A 19878-nucleotide genomic window follows, 5' to 3' on the forward strand; every position below is an offset into this window, starting at 1 on the left:
GATATTGCACCATGCAGTTTTTGCAAATAACCTCCAGAGTGTCTCAGAAGTAAAGATGGGCAGAGTTTCACCAATCTGTGAAAAACTGCATGTAAACATTGTCATTGATGCATTCCACCTGTACTAGTGTAGAGTGAGCAATGCTATTATTTATGGTCACACTCGTCCCTCTATGTTCACTATAATTCCCATAGAGCTGAATGTGTCTGCACATAAATTTGTAGCCCATCTTGGGTGTGAGCAGGAAAGAGTAGCTACGTTCACGTACACAAGGACGGCACGAAGAACGAACATAGCTATCCAAAAACAGGAAGTCTTAGAACAGCAGAAACAAAGCTTGCATTTGAGAGATTAAATGAATGGAGAGATAGGAGGTATATTCTACTTATATTTAAACATACTGCATTTATTTTATTTTATAAACAGTGTGAGTTTAGTGTCACTTTAAAGAATGCTTTAACACAGAACCACAGAGGTAAAATAAAAACTATGAAGTTGAAACTGTCCTATAATTGTGTGTTCTGTTTAATACTAATTTACACAGACAAAAACTAAATACGCACTTAGCTTCCTACATTGCATTCTGTCAACACAGGTTCCAACTCTGGAATTCTCCATCCTACAATGGTTTCTGTGTGACACTTTCAAACTTGACCATTAACACTTTCTACAGAAACAAAGAACAGGATGCAATCTAGTTTGCATATACACGTGTAGTTTAAACAAAATTTACAAGGCAGACTTGATAGCATCTAACCTAAAATTGCAGTGACCGGGTGCTTTATGGACAGGGTGGTTATTTTTTTCGAGCTTCTACAGGAATGCTTTAATCTTTGAATGAATGCTCACATACACCACATACAGTGTAAACATACATTGTTTATTATGCATTCAGTTGTGCACAGCACATACATCACAATATCGAAGAACACCTGTATAAAACTACAGACAAATCATGGAACATTGTAAACTGCTTTCCATTGAAGTCTTAATACTGTACTTGCCCTCGACAGCATTAATCTGCAAAAAAACAACTCATGTGATAGCATTTATATGATGAACCAAACCTACATATAGGCCTTCCAGATAACACTTTCTGGATGTGTCAGTATACACCACGTGCATGTATTTACTGATAACTGCTAAGTAAAAGTGGGATTTAGCTCAAATTTGCACAGGCATTTGTGGAGTACAAATTAGCAGCAGTGGTTTAAACTGAAAGGGGGTTATTTACTAAAACTGGAGAGTGCGAAATCTGGTGAAGTTTTGCATATAAACCAATCAACTTCCAGGTTTTATTGTCAAAGCTTAGATGAACAAGCCAAAGTTAGAAGCTGATTGGCTACCATGCACAGCTTCACATTCTGAGTGCACCAGTCTTACTAAATCTCCCCCAATGTGTATCTAAACCCAAAAACATAAATGCAGCTTATCAGCCCATAAATGTTTGAGCTGCTTTGTTTTTTTCAGGCTTTTTTATTTTTATTTTCACCTTGTGTTCTGCCAGTAACATACTTTCTGCCCTAGGGTGACAACACTTAGTGTACTTTGTCCTTGGAGCAGTGCTGTTGTCACTCTAGGCTGCTCTCCTAATATGGACTAAAATACCTCCACCTATCCTGAACAGCATATAGCTAGGAAAGTAATTTTTTGAGATATCAGTTCAGTGCACAGAAAGTTGCAAGGACACTGAAAATCTGGCAAAATCAACAGGGATTTTGCTGTACTTGCTAGAAATATTCTCAGCCTGAAAAATGAAAACAAATGAAGCCAACAAATCTACAGATTAGTGGGCTGCAATATATTAAAGCAGAACTCCAAGCACAAACATTATTTTATAAATTCCTAAATGTAAAAAGTTATCTCCGGGAAGGTGTATTGGACTGAACAAAGAAGTGATCTTCATGGATAGCACATATATGAATTGTACTTCTGGTATGGTGTGTATGAGAGCTGTGGCTCTTGTACAGGAAAGTGATCCTGTCGTTTATCTGATCCCCTCCCCCTTGTCTTGCTTGTCCCTTCACATGAATGGTTCACAGAATACGAAACATTCTGTTAATGCAGAAGGGGAGAAGAGGGGCAGATAAGCGACAGGATCTTTCCTCTGTATAAGAGCCACAGCTCTCAAACCCGCACCATGCTGAAAGTACAGCGATACACACATATACAAACATATGAATTATCTGAGAATATCACATCTATTTCAAGTCCAACACACCTGCCCAGAGGTTATTTATTTGTACAATTCGGAATTTATAAAGATATGCCTGTGCTTGGAGTTCTGCTGTAAAATTTAGTTTGAGGGTTTAGATATTCTTGAAGTATGACTATTGGAAGGAAGAGTTAATAAGGAATGTAAGTAAGAATTTGGCAGTTAAAATAGCATGTCATTATACATCCTGTTCTAGCTGATCGGTGATATACAATATTTCAGCCCATAAACCAAACCCTCCTGGATTGAGAAGGATTAAAGGAGTATTCTTGTACTGGTAGCAGTTTGAACAGACTGGTTTTAGGAACACTTCAGTCCTCAATAGCTGGCTGTATGTTTGCAGAGCATATAATGAAAAATATAAGGTTACTCGATGACCATATAGTGCAGACCAACAGCTGCCTGCAAATATTTTTACCATGATTATCCTTACTAAAAGTAAGTCACAGGGTAAAGATAGTGTGAAACGTGACAAGGCTGAAATAGACAGCACTGCCTTCCACCTAGAGTACATTTGGCCACATATGGAAAAAATAGATTTCCAAGACGTGATTGCAGGAATACAAGTCCTATGGAGAGATAGTGAGGTAGACATGTAGTAAAGCTTAACGTGCACCTGTCCCTTCCCTGGAGAAATCAGCTATTCAGTGGATTCAGTCTGCAGGCATCCTGTCCGCTTCTTAGGATATTGGCAACACCAGGGCCTGAGGTGCAAAGTACCTTGTGCCTCTGTAACGTCAGTTTAGTTGATAGGCAGAATTCTCACAGGTGACTTATACACAGAGCGATTTCCTGCACGTATGGCATGTAACACTGAATTCCATTCAGCATTCAGGGAATGGGACATAGTTCAGGGTGCACACGGGGTTCCATCAAGGCCCAGGGAGACTGTGCCAACTAATATAGAATTAGGTCAGAGGAACCCCATCCATACTAGACTCTGATCAGCTTGATGTATCACAGGAAAAAGAAAATCTCTTCCTCAGATTTTCTAAGAAACAGGTAAACTTTAACAGGAATGAGCAATAGGAAGCAGCAAGGTTTGGATTTTTGGGTATGCAACCTTGTTATCAACATTCACAAATATACGTATTAAATGTTGATACAGTAAAGTAATATTTTTTTCACATGTACCAGTAATACGCTTAAACTATAAGTAATGTTAGAGCTTTTTTAGTTTTGGATAGAGTTGCAAATGCATAAAACTCCTGTCAGGATTTTTCTTTTTTGCTTGTTCCATTGGGTAGATTTTCCATCACTTCCTGTCTCATAACACAACAGGAAATGAGAGGAGTTCACTCCAAAGTAATCATCCATTGGAAGATTTCACCTATATTCCTATTCCAGTGAAATTTACATTTCCCTACTAATTTCTGTCCCAGTGACAATGGTCACTAAGACAAATAAAGAGGACAAATCTCCCTAGTGGGGGCACAGACACCAGTAAGGACCTGACAGTGGATGTAACCCTCTCCTATCCCTATCCAAAGCAACAACAAAAAAAAATTAGATACATTTTAAAGCTGAGCTCCAGAAATATTGCCTAAACACAACAGACGTGTATATTGTCACTTGAATCTTGGTGTGCTTTATGTAGTTTTCCAAATATGTGCTGTAATCCAGTGTGAGACTTTGCCTCTGTGCAGTAGCTTCCTGTAATAAAGACTGGGCACTGCTGCCCTTTTTCCTTGTGCGGGGTGACTGGTCTTGTCTCCGCTCCCTCCTGTAATTTTCTGCAGGCAGTCTGTAGTGGGTGAGTTCTGCTGGGTCCCTCCCACAATTCTACTCTCTACATTGGCTATATACAACACAGTGATGAAGTCATTGCAACTTTTACAAGGTTACATCTGGGTTTGCAAAGCCATTTGGTGCACAAAATGGACTTATATTCTTTGTGGCTGTTAAGTAAGATATTTAAATGGAGATTTTTTTGCTCAAAGTTCAGCTTTAATTTTGTGTTCTGTTTAGAATTTCACCCACTGCTTACTTCACATGATATCTGAATTGGTTTTATTATTTATTCTTTAAGCAACATCTGATTGTAAAACGTCCTCCAGCTCCAGTACACTCAATAGCACCTAAAATCACTTGTGTCTATTTGTTTTCAGCCTCAAGCAGATAGATCCATACTTTTAAGTGCTAGACCCTCTTTCCAAAGAAGGGGTTAAGAGGCATGTGATCTGTGGAGACATAGCAAAGATTGACTGTCAGAGTAGTTCAGAGTTCAGCACTGACAGATCTAAAAACAGATTTGTGAAGTCCTCTTCTCACACTGCTCTTTCTGTACAAGAGGTAAACTGACACTCTTTCAGTTTAATAGTAACTGAGCGGAGGAAACACTATTGGTAGCTTCAGCCTAACACTTGTTTCATCTTATCTGCTTTAGCCAAGAAATATGTGCACACTGACATAATTGTGTGCAACTTGTAAACAGTACAAAACAGTGTCGTGATTAGCAGCTCAGCAATGGCACCAACTTTTTAACGCTACTGCTGTGACGCACAGCACATTGCATAGCAACACGTTGTAGGCCCATCCAGCAGTTCTCCAGGTAATAAACTACAATTCGCCCCAATAAAAGAAATAAAATATTAAGGGAAAATACAAAAGTCATTAACTATAAATAAAGTTTCTCCTGAACCATATATACAGACTTAAATTATTAAGTTAAATATGTTACATCAGCTCTTGCATTTAACTGTCTTCAAAGTGCACCAAGTTCTTTCCCCACAGCCTGTCCCCAGGAATCCTCGGTAAAAAAATGATATCAAATCCGAGGCAGAAAATGCGTCAGTGTCATTGTGGGGGAAACTCTGTTCCCCTTTTTTGTCCTTCCATTTTTGCTCAGAGCGATGTACATTCCAGGGTACCGTCTTGATTCATAGGCATTGTAGTTATTTGGGAGAAGTGTCTCTTTGAATTTGCATTCATCTGTGAATTGTTTCTGTAGAAAAATAAAAAGTACAGGCCTGTTTAGCACTCCCATGCATCATAAATGTTACATAACAACTGAGAAACCCAAAAGTTCAAATACATAAAATGCTAGCAGTGTTTGGGGTGAATCTAGCTCCATTCTACAATGTGATATTTGAGTTAGACAATCTAAAATGACTCATTCTGATTCTGTTATTAGATAATATGTGAGCATCCTTTGAATATGCTCCCACAGCTGTCAGCTGAGCCTTTGAAGACAATCATACTCATTGGGGGTTATTTACTAAAACTGGAGGGTGCAAAATCTGGTGTAGCTGTGCATAGAAACCAATCAGGTTCCAGGTTATATTGCCAAAGCTTAACTGAACAAGCTGAAGTTAGAAGCTGATTGGCTACCAAGCACAGCTGCACCAGATTTCCAAGTGCTCCAGTTTTAGTACACCCCCCCCATTGACTTTTAAATGCAAAAATATTGCGGTATAATTACCCTGTTAAATTTAACAACAGACTTGCACATAACTACAAATAGGTGTGACTTTTAAATATCTGTCCATAAATTCACTGGATGAATCTATTCATATAGCATTTATAGACATGTACTCACAAAATCTGTCCAGGTTTAGATAAAAAAATACAATATTAAGATTCAGATTGCCCCATAAACATGAATGCTTTGCTTAGCTGAATGTATGTTTATGAATAGTGAGACAAAATGGGTAAGAGAAGTAATAGGCATTTAGACCCTGTCAGCTAAGCAAATCAAAGAGGGAAAAATAATGATTGGAACAGTTTTCTAACATGTACAGTTGACAGTTACCACCAAGTGTGGTCAGACTGAAAGCATCTGGTGCTACCAAAGACAGGAGATTATTAGCTGATGTTGTGACTGTCGTACCATGTTTAAGGGTGAAAGTGGGTGGCTTTAGTCATTGAGTGAACTGCCCAAGTACATACAGGCTTAAGTTGACCATACACTGTAAGATTTCTCTTAGATGGAATGAAGAATTTTCCCTGCTGGCTATCGTATTCTTACTGCTGGCACCCACAGCTGTCAGAATACCCAAACAGTGGTTGCACCTGGTTGGATGCAACTGTTATTAGGCAGACAATTTTCTTCTCAGCTCAATCATTTCTCAGATGCAAGGATGTTGGGTTGGAGGATGCCGACAGGGGCACCATGGCTTGAATTTCAGTAGGTTCTTGATGAATTTTCCCTGTATATGGCTAACTTTAGACAGGTTCTATTTCTTATCAAGGTTTAAACCAATCTTGCATTCCCCTTGTTGCAGGAAACATACGAATATGAAAATGCTGATATCTAAAGGCAGCCCCGTATCACAATGCAAAGTGGGAGCAATCTTTTGTTTCATTGAGGAACCAGGAGTACCGTGCTAAAGTGCTGACATGTTAAATTAATTTTATATGTTGGTTTGTATATAGGGAATCAAGAATGTCCTAAAGGATAACTTTGGCCAAATAGGAAGGTATTGTACTTTGTGCACTGGTGTGGGCAGGCAGGTTTCATGATGGGTTCACTTTAAAGTGAATGCCAACCTGAACCTTTTTCTTTAGCTTTGGATAGTGTGGGGAAAGGTTAGAACCCTTGCCATGTCTGGGGCTTCATTAGAGAGATTGACCCTCACTTTGTGTTCTATGACATTGGTTTCACTAGACAGGAAATGAGAAGCTAAACTTGCATTTCAAAGCAACTCTGTTACTTAAGTAAAAAAAAATTTAAAATATCTCCCTGCAAAGAAGGGAAAAACTTAAAGCGGAGTTCCAGTCACAATGTAAAAAAATAAAAGTCAGCAGCTACAAAAACTGCCACTCACCTGTCCCTCGATCCTGCAGTGTCCTCCCCTCAGCCCGTTTCATCGGCCACCCGGTCTTCCCTGCGCCGGCATCTTCATTGTGGGCACCCGGCTGCGACAGCTTGCGGCTTCACAGCCGGGTGCCCGCTGTGCATGCGCAAATATGGTCCAGTAGTCTTCTGGGACCTGTCACAAGTTCCAGAAGACTATGGGGAGGAAGGGGGGAGGACAACTTCCGCTTTTCGATTGCCTAGGTGATCGCGGCCAAAGTAGGAGCGGGTACCAGTCAATTTCAGGTACCCGCTCCCCAAAGATGCCAATCCCTAATGGGAATTGGGTGACCAGTCTTTAAAGGAGAACTTCCCCTTTTGAGTGGAACTCTGCTTTAAGTCTCCTCCTGTGCCACTTAACGCTAAAGTCCCTTTAGAAACTGACACTTCTGGGAATGTCAATCTCCTGGTCCACCACTGTGCTCAGTAGTTCTTACTGCTGATCCCTGCATCTTTACTGTGTCCTCTGGAGATGTATATTTTGGCAGAAGAGACCACTGAATGCAGCATCTTCTTTAAGTACAATGGCTAAGTAATATCTGAATTATATTCCTTTTTTCTCCCAATTTTTTATTTGACTACTTCTGCATACTGCAGTTGACATAAACATACTGTTAGGTGAACTGGCCTGGAATGTGATTTGTGATATGGATGTGATAGGGACATTATACAATATGTTCCTCTGGGGCAGGAACTGATGTGAATGGTTCTACATGCCCCCTAGGAAGCTATGTAAAAAATCTTTACTACATAAATATGGAAAATAAAATGTCATAGAGAATCTTATAACCACATGGAACAGTTAAATGATGGTGTTTATTGTATAGTCTGATTGAGAACGTGAATGGTCTTCAGGGAACTGTTCCCATTTTACCCCAGACAAGATTAATTAAATCGCCTAGCTAGCAATGCAAGGAATGGCATGTACTTTGGAGTATGCAAGTGGTAGCTTGGAACTACTCCACTTTCATGTTATTAAAAGCTCCCACTTACGTAGTCAGTGAACTACACAGCATTACATGTCTAACCACTTATAATGAAGTATACAAGTTACCATGAGCTCATGTGTTAGCTAGCTCAGTAAATAAAGGCATTATGAGAGTTTCAAGTTTTTTTTGTTTTTTGTTTTTATAGTCTTGCAATGTAGCGGTTAACCACACTGATTAATGATATGCATGTTATCACACAAGAAATTCTATATTACTCAGCAAATCTCCGCCCATTCCCTTTTCTCTATACAAAAGGAAACAATCCTGTTCACGTGTTGCAACAATTCATGCTAGTAATGTAATGTATGTTGTCTTTCTCCTGGGGAACCAAACTTGGACATTGCGGCAAACCTGTATCATTTCTGGTTTATTAGACCTACTTCATGTCTCCCACACTTTGCTGTTGCTTTTCAATTCTCTCCAAACACATTTAATTTGCCCTTATTATGACTCCTAATGCATTTTCTTATCTTATCAATTTGAAGTGAAATCTGACATACACATTTCTAATGAACTTGTATTAAAAAATGTATTCAAAAGTACAAAATAGGTTTGTATTACTTACTGATCCATATAGCTTTCCTTTTACATTCATGGCAACAAATAGTCCACTATTAACACCATACAGGCTCACCACTCCAACTTCCACCGGTGAGATTTCCAACAAACCTACAAAGAAAACATCAAATATTGTTACCTTTCATCAAGGTCATTCCTTTTTTTTTTTACCACTTTTGCCCTTTTTTCTTTTTTTTCTCTTTAAACAGTACGTTGTTGATTTTGGACAGCTCACCAATTTATGCCATTATACCCTTTGTTGACATTAGTTCCTTGGTGCCATTTTCACTATTGTGAACTGTTATGAATAAATACTGTTGTCTACATATAGCAGACCAGGCTACCCAACATTTCTGGTTCTCATGTGCAAGAGGCCTGATTTAGAAAATATTTGAATATTTAGCTGTGGAGCAAAACTGACTAGTATTTATTCTTATCAATAACAGATTTCACTCAGCACTCAAACTACCGGTACAAGTGATTTCAATTACAATATCTTCGACAGATGTGCAGATTGAAACACTTGTCAGTACACATAGTGAATGGTGGGATCCATAATCTAATGTATAATCTGCAAGTGTTTCAAGATTCTTTTAATGAACCTTCAGAACAATAACCAAGTTCTTCAGCCCCACACAGGTTGTGTTCCTTTCCTCCTCTGGATTTTGCCATCAAGGCCACTTCAGAGCAAACTGCAGTAATGTCAAAAGAGCAAAAGAGTTGCAAATGCCAACCAGACGTCTAACAATCAGATAACATTTTTCTACATAGTGAGCTGATCATTATCTCACTAGGCAGGCTGGCATTGGTCAACTTTGTTCTTTTCACATGACTTATAGGTAAGGTGCTGGAGGCCTAATCCAAACAGGAAGATGAACAGGACTTGCATGATGCTCCTTGATCAGTGCTTTGGAAGTTCTGTCAGAGTGCCTTTAGGTGCTTTAAGACCGTACATTAAATTGTGGATTTGCAGCATCTCTGTTTCCATGTGCTCCATACATCTGCTGAAGGGGTCACAGTAGGTTATTATATTGTATTACTGTAGACCAAGTGCTGGCGTGTGTTAATGATATTGTAGATGGAAATGGCATTGCCAGTGGGCATTTATTTTCCAAGCTTCTGGTCATTTTCTTATTACTACAAGGAAGCACGGCTAGATCAGTGTTTCAATATGGATGGTTGGCACCTATGAAAAAAGTCCAATTTATGTATGGGACAATAGATGCTGTCATCCAAATGCACTGCCATTGAACAAACATACCTTTTGTTCTGATCTAAAGAAGAGTCTCCCAGGCTCAAAACAATAGGAGCAGCCAAAAAAACAGGCAATTTTTATTAGAGAAAATCCAAAACAACCTTTTTTGTCTGTATGTAAAACATCTGATGTGCCAATGGCATAATCTCTTCATGACTAAATTTCTAATAAATCTCAGAAAGTCTTCTCCTAGGTTATACTTTGATATCACTTTTTTTGTTTTACTAATAAAGTCCTATGGTTGAAAGGAAAAACATTCTTGTTAAAGGAATCTTTAAAATATAATTTCCACCTTTTGTAGCAAAGATGTGGACTTCACATGTATATGTAGGGAGTGTAAGGATAGCACTCCATAACAGATTGGTTGGACTTATCTAGTGTCATTGGTGTGTAAAGTTGTTTATAAATGTAGAAAGTGTGAAAAGCTTTTCCTAATTTATTGTAATAATACATGTAATATTTAGATTGCTTTTCTTCCTGGCAGGTACATTATATTTTCTGCATACCACAAAAGTCTCAGATACTCTGAATGCATTTGATGGCTGTCAAGTCTCTGATCCAGTTGGATTTCCTGTTTTATTATGGTAGGCTCTAAGTGATATCACTTTTTTGTGTATGATACCATTACAATCTGCTGCTATGTGTATCCCAGTGCTGTGGTGGAGAGTGACATGAGCTTGCCCCCAGCACTTGAATACATGCTTAGTAATTATACTAACAATACACTTGTTTAATTGTTGCCAGAAACTATTTTCAGAATGAAAATCAGTAACGTGTATTGCACAAAACATTTTTTCTTAAAGCTACAGCATTCAAAATATATACAGAGTTTGCAAAATAACTGGATGGCAGAGGGCTTTTCTCAATTGAATTCCTGCATGGCATGATAGTGCTTTTCTGTATATAGGAGATTCCCAGCTGAGCTTGAATCCTGAACATCACAGTTTCAAGCTAACAGGATAGCAGCTTTCAGATCTTTCACCCTTTAGAAATGCTTCAGTGAACTATAACTGTTCAAGCATAAACCCCTATGTGTGAATAATTGCTAGTGGATGTAGTACTAGGTATGATGGCTTATTTATTAAAGCAATGATGACATGTAAAGTTACCTGGCAGTCACCCATAGCAACCAGTTACAAGTCATCTTTCACTGCTGTATGATTACCATGCATTATTGTATGATGCATTGCATTGGGATACATGCAACGTCTCCATCAAAATGCATCTCAAAATGTGACATTTGACTTTTTTTTTAAAATTCCTTGAAGGTCAGGTTTTGTGTGGTGACCACAGATGCAACGCACACACTTTCAGTTAACTTATGGACCTGATGCATTCAAATTCATTTACAGCAAGCTGACAGAGGTAGTGCCCTATTGCATCCATTGTTTTCAATGATGGTTAAGATTAACATTGAAACACATCGCAGTCACCACTGTACATAGACATTAACAGGATGGGTATCCCAGGTGTTCAAGGTACAGAAATCTATACAATTCATTGATTTACAGCATCAATATGTTGCACTATCATTTTGCTCTTTGAATTAAATTATTCTAGGTATTAAATCTGGAAAAATATTACTATTCATAAAAAAGTATAACTTTTTTGTTTCATCATATAGCATGTACAATTTAAATGTATTGTTTGCTATTTTAAAAAATGAATATATTATAGCTGAGAAAAAGTACAGCACAGCATATTTTGCATTATATATTTTGCTATTTCAGTAAAAATATAATTTTCTTTAATTGTTTTTAAGCCCAGTATTCTGGACAACTATCATTAATGATGCAGTATATATTTATTTTTTACAACTCTATCTATTATTATCTCAAGTTAAACCTCTTAAGCCAAATAAAGTAATTTCCCTATATCATTATAAAGCTATTTGGAAATTATAATCTGTATAATAGTGTAACATAATGTGGAGATCCACTAAAGACATTTAAATGCACATCCTCAATTGTGGTCTGCACAATCTTCACCTGTTTTAGGGATACACATTCCAAAACTTTTAGCTTTCCAGCTTTGTGTACTTTGCATATTTTTATAAGGCTAATGTCAATCTTAGGGTTCCATGAATATATTGATACTATGTTTTGCTCAGAAACCCAAAACCCTATTGTTTCAGTTAAATTATGTTGTGCTGGAAAAGTCTACTATTATAGTTACCTTGTGCTTACAAAACCAAAATCACATTGTTTTGGTTATTTTTTTGTTACCATTTTTAATGTAAAAAGTTAATATATACACTTTTGTCAACATATTTGTATTTCTGTAGCTCATTGTCAATATAGAATTGCCATGTTCTCTGCAAACTTAAAGCTTTGAGTGACAACTGTTACTTGATTCGCCAAAGTTTCTATGTCTGTCCGTCAAGTATGTACTGAAACACAGCACCTGACATCAGCTCCTGGCTTAAGAATTTTGTCTCTGCAGAAGAAGGGTCTCTGCAGACTATTGAAATGAGAGATTATCACAGCTTCTAATGCCTTTATTAGTTCCCCTTGAAAAAATCTGGTAAATACAAACTTTCCAGCACTTGACCTATCACTTTTTAATTCCTTTAATATAACATTATTAAACAAGCAAGTCAAGATCGCATTTTAAATGACACTAATCTCACAACACAGAGTTGTTCTAACCAAGCAGAACACAATCCAGTCTTTGCTTTAAGCATCACTTTCCTTTTACTGCTTCATTTATTTATTACAATTAACTTTATCTTAAGTTGAGCAGCTTTAGCAAGATCAAGTGACATCAGTGTGACTAATCTACATTGCGCAATTGCACAAGATAATAAAATAATTTGTAAATTTAGAAATGATCATGGAAAGAACCTTAAACAGGTAATTGTCAAGAACTTTGTTGCATTTAGAAAGAAGCATTTTATATTTTTAAGCAAAATTCAAAGAAAAACATTATACTTACTGTATTCATTTTCATTGTGCATCCCATTTATTTTGCCATCTGGCAAAACTTGAATATGAAATCCGATGCCCACATTGCAGTAAAGTCGTCGTAAGCGCTTGATGCCCAGCAAATAGTCACCTTCCCGGTTTGTGTCTTTTCTCTCCCCTGGGATCCTAGCCATTGACTTAGAGTAGAGTTTCTCCCAGCGTCGCTCCAGGGTGTCATTTCGTTGGGAAGATAATAGCGGCATGCAGTGTACCATCCCCGAAACCAGCACCAAGAGTAGGATTGGCACAAGCGCCGATTGAACAGTCATCCTGATCAACGTGGGCACACGTGGTTTAAGGAGTCAATTGCTCTAAAAATACCTCAACTCCAGCTCCACTTATACTTAGATCAAAGAAACCAACTGCTTAGCTCAAAAGGAGGTGTGGTTTTCTTAGCTTGCATGGAGTCTTCTCTAAAAGGGGGTTGACTCAAGCAAAGTTTATTCGAACTTGATCTCAACTTGTCGTTAGCTGCTGGAGACTTGTCTGAAGTGTTGATCTTCTCCAACAGCTCAGCCATAGCACTTTACCACTGACCACGATATTTATATCCACCTCTGCTCATCTCCCAGCAGAAGCTGACAGACCAGTCACTGAGCAGACAAGAGGGAGAGGGAGAGAGCAGGGTCACTATATTCAAAGCATTCAGGAAAACTGCTCTTATTGCAGCTCTTCTATAGATGAAAGCAATGCATTCAAGTAAATGCTGCAACTCAAAACAGTGAATATCTCCTTTATAATAAAAGGCATTTGATAGATACATGGATGTACCTGCATGGAAACCTTCTGTTTTGTTTCCTTTTGTTTTTTCCAGATCATTATGCTGCTTTACATTTTAGTGAAGCAAAAGTAACAACAAAGTTAAACACCTAAGGGAAAATATGCAGAAACATTTAATACTGAGTATGCCAGATATAAAAAAAATGGCAGCTTTTTAACAGCAGAAAAATATACCATATTTGTAATGAAAATAATTATGCTTGACTGTATACCACCTGAATTCTGCCAGCCTTATGCCCAATTTAAGCATTATCAAAGACAGAGAAGCTGATTTAGTAAACCAATTGGCAATAAACCATGTGAACATTCACCTTAATTATTCAAACATATAAAAGGAAAATCCCCATTTACGTCTTTGATCTGCACATAGCTGAAAATTAAATATTTACACAATTTATTGTGTGATTATTCTCAACTCCTTTAGTAATTCAGCTCCATTCTTTTTGGCACTGGCTTAGGATGACCACTCACAGTCAAATAAATGCAAGTTTTGCAATTGATTGGTGCAGTGCGGGCAGTAATCAAACTATTTAGGAGTTGGCAGAAAATTAAGTGTTTCTGAGCATTGCTCGTTATTTCACAAAGGTATTCTGATATATTGGAAAATCTCTGCAAAAAAGTTTTCCCTTTTCTCTCCTTAGGAAAGGGAACATGCTATTTTGGATGCATGCACTGCATCTGTTCATTGCCTGAGAGCCTGTCCATGTTCACCTAATGTGACCACTGCTGAATGCTGGAAATGTGGAGACAAAGTTTCGACTATTTCTATTCTTGTATTAGTGTTGCTATAAGAGACATTAGCTATAATATCATGCATCCTTACCAAACATTTATGATGTCATTCAGCTCAGCCTAGTCAGACAGAATCCACAACTGTGCTTTAGAGCCCCCTATCCTTAGATTTGAAAGAGATCTCTTTGCCTCAAGCAATGTTGCTGAAACTGTAGGTGTGAAAATCTGGGGCCAGCCTCCATCCTTTGCAAACACAGCTTTCTGATTTCTGTCCATACAATCCCCAATTATTTTCTGCTCATTCACAATTGCCTTAAATCTGCTTTCACCAGTTTGTAGCTGAGTGCAGACGGGCAGCTTTCTGATCGAGTATGACACACAGCACTGAGCTACTGGGACGTACTACTACTTTATCCTTGACTCAGTGACATTATTTTGAAGTGCATATGTGAGGTGTTCATCCTCTTTTCTAGGGAGTAAAGGAGTAGTTGCAAAATAACAGAAAATTTCAAATACTTTTGCAAACCTTTATGTTTAATATCATGTTCCACACCACTCATACATTCCTATCATTATTAAAAAATGTAAACCTGAATTTCAAACAAACAGATTAAATACATATAAAGAAGCTGTTTTACCTGCGAAATTATTTGTATTTGTGTTCATTCATTCCTGAGATTTACACAACCCTGTCACACAGCACAGCCAGGTGGATGACACAGATTAGGTCTAAAGAACACATTGGTGTCCTCCCTCCACCACAGCCTGCTGTCTGGATAGTGAAGGTGCAGCGGCAGACTGATACGATCGGCTCACTCTATTCTCTCCTCCTATCAGCATGTCCCTTTTCAGCACATTTTCATGCAGCACACCTGATTGGCTCCCAGTTCTGCCCATCATTTTCCCAACCTAAGTGCTGCTGTACAGAGGATTGCAAAAGGTTGATACCAAATCAAATGTAGGTACTTATACTGCTTGTAATAAAAAAATGTTTTATTTTATAATGAATGCATGGCTGCATTATTGTGAGCAGTTTATATCTACCTGAAGTTCAGTACACCTATTGCAGCTTTACTTTTTTGTTTTTACATTGCCCAGAAAAAAAAAAGACAGCCCTTGCTGTGCTCACGATTGCCCCCCTGCAGACGCACTACTCTGCAATCCAGCACTAGTGTTCTTCTTTCCAGAATCATACACCTCATTTCCTGTGGTCACATGGTTTATTGCAGTTTTGAAAGTATGGGAGTGCCACACCAGCTTGTATAGACATTTTTTTATTTTTATTTTATAATAGCCAACTTGTTTCAGGGGCTCAGCACTCCCCCTTTATCAAGGCTAAAAACTAGATAATAGAAGAAATACAAAGATTCCTTAAAATATGTTAAGCTACTGTATACTGTATACAAAAGTGTAAAAGTACAAATACCTTAATGCATTATTACTGGAGCCAAAAGGACATACATTGCTCAACTAGGAAGCATAAAAACCAGAAGAAGAAATTTCTTCGTTGAGCAATGTATGTCCTTTATGGCTCCAATAATAATGCATTAAGCTATTTGTACGCGTATATATTTATATATAGATTTTAACACATTTTAAGGAAACTGTAATTTTTCTATTGTCTAGTTTTTAGTTCTGTTGAAGGGGGAGTGCTGAGCCCCTGAAACGTGTTGGATATTACAAAATAAAAATCTTTTAAAAGGTCTATACAAGCTTGTGTGGTGCTCCCATTCTTTCAAAACTTTAACAAACTGAAGACCCAGAGGTTGCTGGTGAGCAGCTTCTAAGACCGTAAACCACCCATTGCATTATAATGCATCTGCATAATGTTCACCGCTCCTATATCACAAAGTTTGTATGTGAGCACAGGGTATAAAGGGCCTGCCACCTGGTGGTACGTTGGCCTCACAGGAGAATATTTCTGAGAGTGGTACCTCATCTGGTGTTCACTGCCAAGAAAGAGAAGGATCTGTAAGGCAGCAGGGGCAACAACTGTCTGAAGCTCTTGCTTTCATTGGTGTCTCACCACCACCATCGGGAGAGCCGTCCAGTCTAGGTGAACCTAGGATGGTATAGCTGTGGCAGAAATGATGGTTTAGTGTGTACTTTTCTTGTAGCAATATTAACCATATTGTTTTAATGCACTGACAGATCTTAGATGCGCACCATGGAAATAGAAATAGACCTTATTGTTTAGCAAAAGATCTGACTGTAATATTTACATGTTATTGGTATTCATTCATGAAAAATAGTTTTGATTGGTGTTCCTCTGTAGGATGAACTTATTGCTTAGAAACAAAAACTGGACTTGTTCTATGAAGGACAGTTTTTGGGTGTGCTCTCTGTGTGTCCAGGCATATAGATGTCATGCTGCTTGCATGACCATGTGGCTATATCTGACCCATGAAGTGCTAGCACATCAACATGTTTCATTCCACGTGGAACTCCATCCTGATGAAGCTCAGGACCCAGCAATAAGAGGATATAACCAGCGAGCAACATCAGGATCACAAGGAGTGGGAAGACAAGTGCCAAATTCTCTGAACTTAGCTGTCACATGAAGAGATATAAATGTTTGCATTATGCACTACTTAGAGCATAGCTGGTGGATGTTAATGTGACAGGTTTTACAATTTTGATGTTTGTATTTTGAACACAAGCTACGTGTTTTATGTGCATATGCAGGCACTCTTTGTATGCCTGTAATTTTCAGTTATCAGTACCTTTGACTTATCCACAGTCATATACAGTATATGACGTTGGATCATTAGTATCAATTGGAAAAAGGCTAACTTATGCTGCTTGTTAACTTATATTATGCACACCATTTGCATTCTGACGTTAGCAGACCAGTTGAGTTCTGAGTAGTCAGTGGGACACTATTGGACTGAATTACCTATGGACTATTACAGACAGGCCCATAGTCTCTGATGTTGAAACCACAATACTGGAATCCCCTAAATGTGGGTTTACTACCTGTGTGTTATTTATCACGAAAAGACTGTCTAAGACATCTGTATATTGATTCAGCAGGATATAACAGAGAATTTTTAGGTGAACCTTTTCTACTAATGCGAATCTATGCACTTCCTAATGCTCTACCCCTAAAGCTCGCTATTTTGTTTGAGTAGTTACTCTATATCTGTTATGTGTGGCAAGCTGGACGTATGTTAGTTGTTGTTTGCATTACTTACTGGTGATAGATTTATCATATGCCCATTTATATAGAAGGATATACTGTATGTCTCCCAGGAGAATATAGGCAGTTGTTAGTTTGAAATATACATTGAGTAAGGAGGGCAAGATGACCTTTCCCTTTGAAGGGATTTGATTGAAATAGGATTTTATTGAATTTGAGTGGTCTACCACACGTTTCCCTCTTTTGTTTGCTATAGGGGTAATACAGCTATAAAACAATAATTTCTGACTTCTGTTAGGAATCCTGTGAATGTCAGTAAACATACTTACGTCAATACACATGGCACAGGTGTGGCTTTGTGGTGTGGTGGCCCAAGAGTTACATATGACAATTGGGCCACAACTATCTAATTATTTTGCTTTCATTGGTGTCTGACCACCACCATTGAGAGAGCTGTCCATATTCTGGTGAATCTAGGATGGTATAGCTGTGGCAGTAACTATGGTTTAGTGCAGGGGTGGGCAAACTTTTTGACTTGAGGGCCGCAATGGGTTCATATATTGGACCCGGGGGCCGGACCAAGAGTAGACGAATGATGTGTATGTGTCATCCATAGTAAGTATAGTAATATTCCCCCATAGTAAGCATAGTAAATAATCCCCCATATAGTAATTCATCCCCCATAGTAATTCATCCCCCATAGTAATTCATCCCCCATATAGTAATTCATCCCCCATAGTAATTCATCCCCCATATAGTAATTCATCCCCCATAGTAATTCATCCCCCATAGTAATTCATCCCCCATATAGTAATTCATCCCCCCTATAGTAATTCATCCCCCATATAGTAATTCATCCCCCATATAGTAATTCATCCCCCATATAGTAATTCATCCCCCATATAGTAATTCATCCCCCATAGTAATTCATCCCCCATATAGTAATTCATCCCCCCTATAGTAATTCATCCCCCCTATAGTAATTCATTCCCCATATTAATTCATCCCCCATATTAATTCATCCCTCATAGTAATCCCCCATATAGTAATTCATTCCCCATATTAATTCATCCCTCATATAGTATTTCATCCCCCACAGTACTATTCCCCCCCAAGTAGTAAGCCAAGTCCCCCCTGTGTCAATTCACTTACCTTTGCTCCGCACGTTCCTCTCGCCGTGTTCCCGCGCCGTTCCGGTCTTCAGGGCGGACTGTGAGAGGAGCCTAGCTCCCCTCCCCTCACGTTCGTCACGCTGCCCCGCCTACACACATCCTGACAGCCACGTCCGCGGGCCGGATTAAAAGGTCCGCCGGGCCGTATACGGCCCGCGGGCCGTAGTTTGCCCATTGCTGGTTTAGTGTGTACTTTTCTTGTAATGAAATTCACACAATGGTCTGACTAATATCTGCATGTTATTGATTTTCATTCCTGGAATCTTATTTTGGATTCTAGCAAACTCATTTTCTTGAAAATTGTTTGGATTTGAATAATTAATCATGATTGTAAACAAGTCTCCAAATGAGGTGAGTGAGTTGTCCGTTTGTCTCAGTGTTTAGTGAATTTTTCACACATAATTTAATTTATCATAAATCGACAGCAGATTATACAGTACTCTCATTGGATTAAATTATACATTAAAAGTTGTGAAAAGCTATAATTGATGTGATAATGGTAAACAGTCATGTGTCTGCTTTGATATAATCCAAACTAATTCAGATGATTATCTCCCATTAAACTTGTCACACATGGAGTGAAATGTGGCTAGTTTCAATGCAGTAAAAAAAGAAGTAATTAGGAAATTTGCAATAGGAATGGGAGAAAGAATCAAGTAGAATCAAACATTGGGTGAAAGGCATTGTTTTTGTTCTATATTACATTTCATTGTTCCATAATATTTTTGTAAAAGGGATTTTTGATTAAAACTTCATAAGAGTTAGAACTTCTGTCCGGTGTTGATCATTGTGCACTCTCACTTTTGTCTGGGTGACTGTTGTCACTGGGACAAAAATTGACAGAAAATGTAAACATCTACAATTGCCACTAGAATTGGAGCATAGATACATTTCCCAATGGGTTCAGGTTGAATTTTTTTGTTTTCTATATGTTCTGTTCACACAGCAGTGCAATGCACTACGCAGCTGTACAGTGATATAAATGAAGTGTCACTTTTGTTCAACTCAAATAAAGTGGGTACAAAAAAAAGGGGAACTGTGGGATGCGCTGAAACTCCAGCCCCTATTTTACTTTCAGTATTTTTTGAGTCTTACTAAAAGCAAATAGGCTGTTCCCTTTCCAGTGCAAGGGAATTTTCCCCACAGCTTAGTGAATGAAGTAAAGCTCTGCTGATGACTATCACTAAATCATGCATAAGCAAAAATGCTGTTTTTTTATTTTCCCTGAACATGATTTGATATTCTTTACAAAGTTACATTTTACCACCTTTACTAAGCCT

At 38.2% G+C, this 19878-nt stretch overlaps 1 protein-coding gene across 1 annotated transcript; it reads right to left on the reverse strand.

The window, feature by feature from the left end:
* Positions 1 to 859: 859 nt before the first annotated feature.
* Positions 860 to 13248, reverse strand: FGF4 (fibroblast growth factor 4). The gene is made up of 3 exons (XM_089684576.1): positions 12747 to 13248; positions 8565 to 8668; positions 860 to 5159 (listed from the first exon to the last, which is right to left on the reverse strand). Exons 1-3 carry the CDS (start codon positions 13042 to 13044, stop codon positions 4983 to 4985), a joined length of 579 nt encoding a protein of 192 aa, XP_089540702.1. The 5' UTR covers positions 13045 to 13248; the 3' UTR covers positions 860 to 4982.
* Between the last annotated feature and the right edge of the window lie 6630 nt (positions 13249 to 19878).

Source organism: Staurois parvus, unplaced genomic scaffold, assembly GCF_062004578.1.
Source record: "Staurois parvus isolate SC_StPar_1 unplaced genomic scaffold, SC_StPar_1.0 ptg000350l, whole genome shotgun sequence".
NCBI lineage: Eukaryota > Metazoa > Chordata > Amphibia > Anura > Ranidae > Staurois > Staurois parvus.

Excerpts from the sequence above, each read along its gene's own strand:
- FGF4 (XM_089684576.1), bottom strand. The coding sequence starts at position 13,044 with ATGACTGTTCAATCGGCGCTTGTGCCAATCCTACTCTTGGTGCTGGTT. Across the intron at positions 8,669-12,746 it reads GCACAATGAAAATGAATACA|GTTTGTTGGAAATCTCACCG; the intron begins GTAAGTATAATG and ends TTTTCTTTGTAG. Across the intron at positions 5,160-8,564 it reads AAGGAAAGCTATATGGATCA|AAACAATTCACAGATGAATG; the intron begins GTAAGTAATACA and ends ATTTTTCTACAG.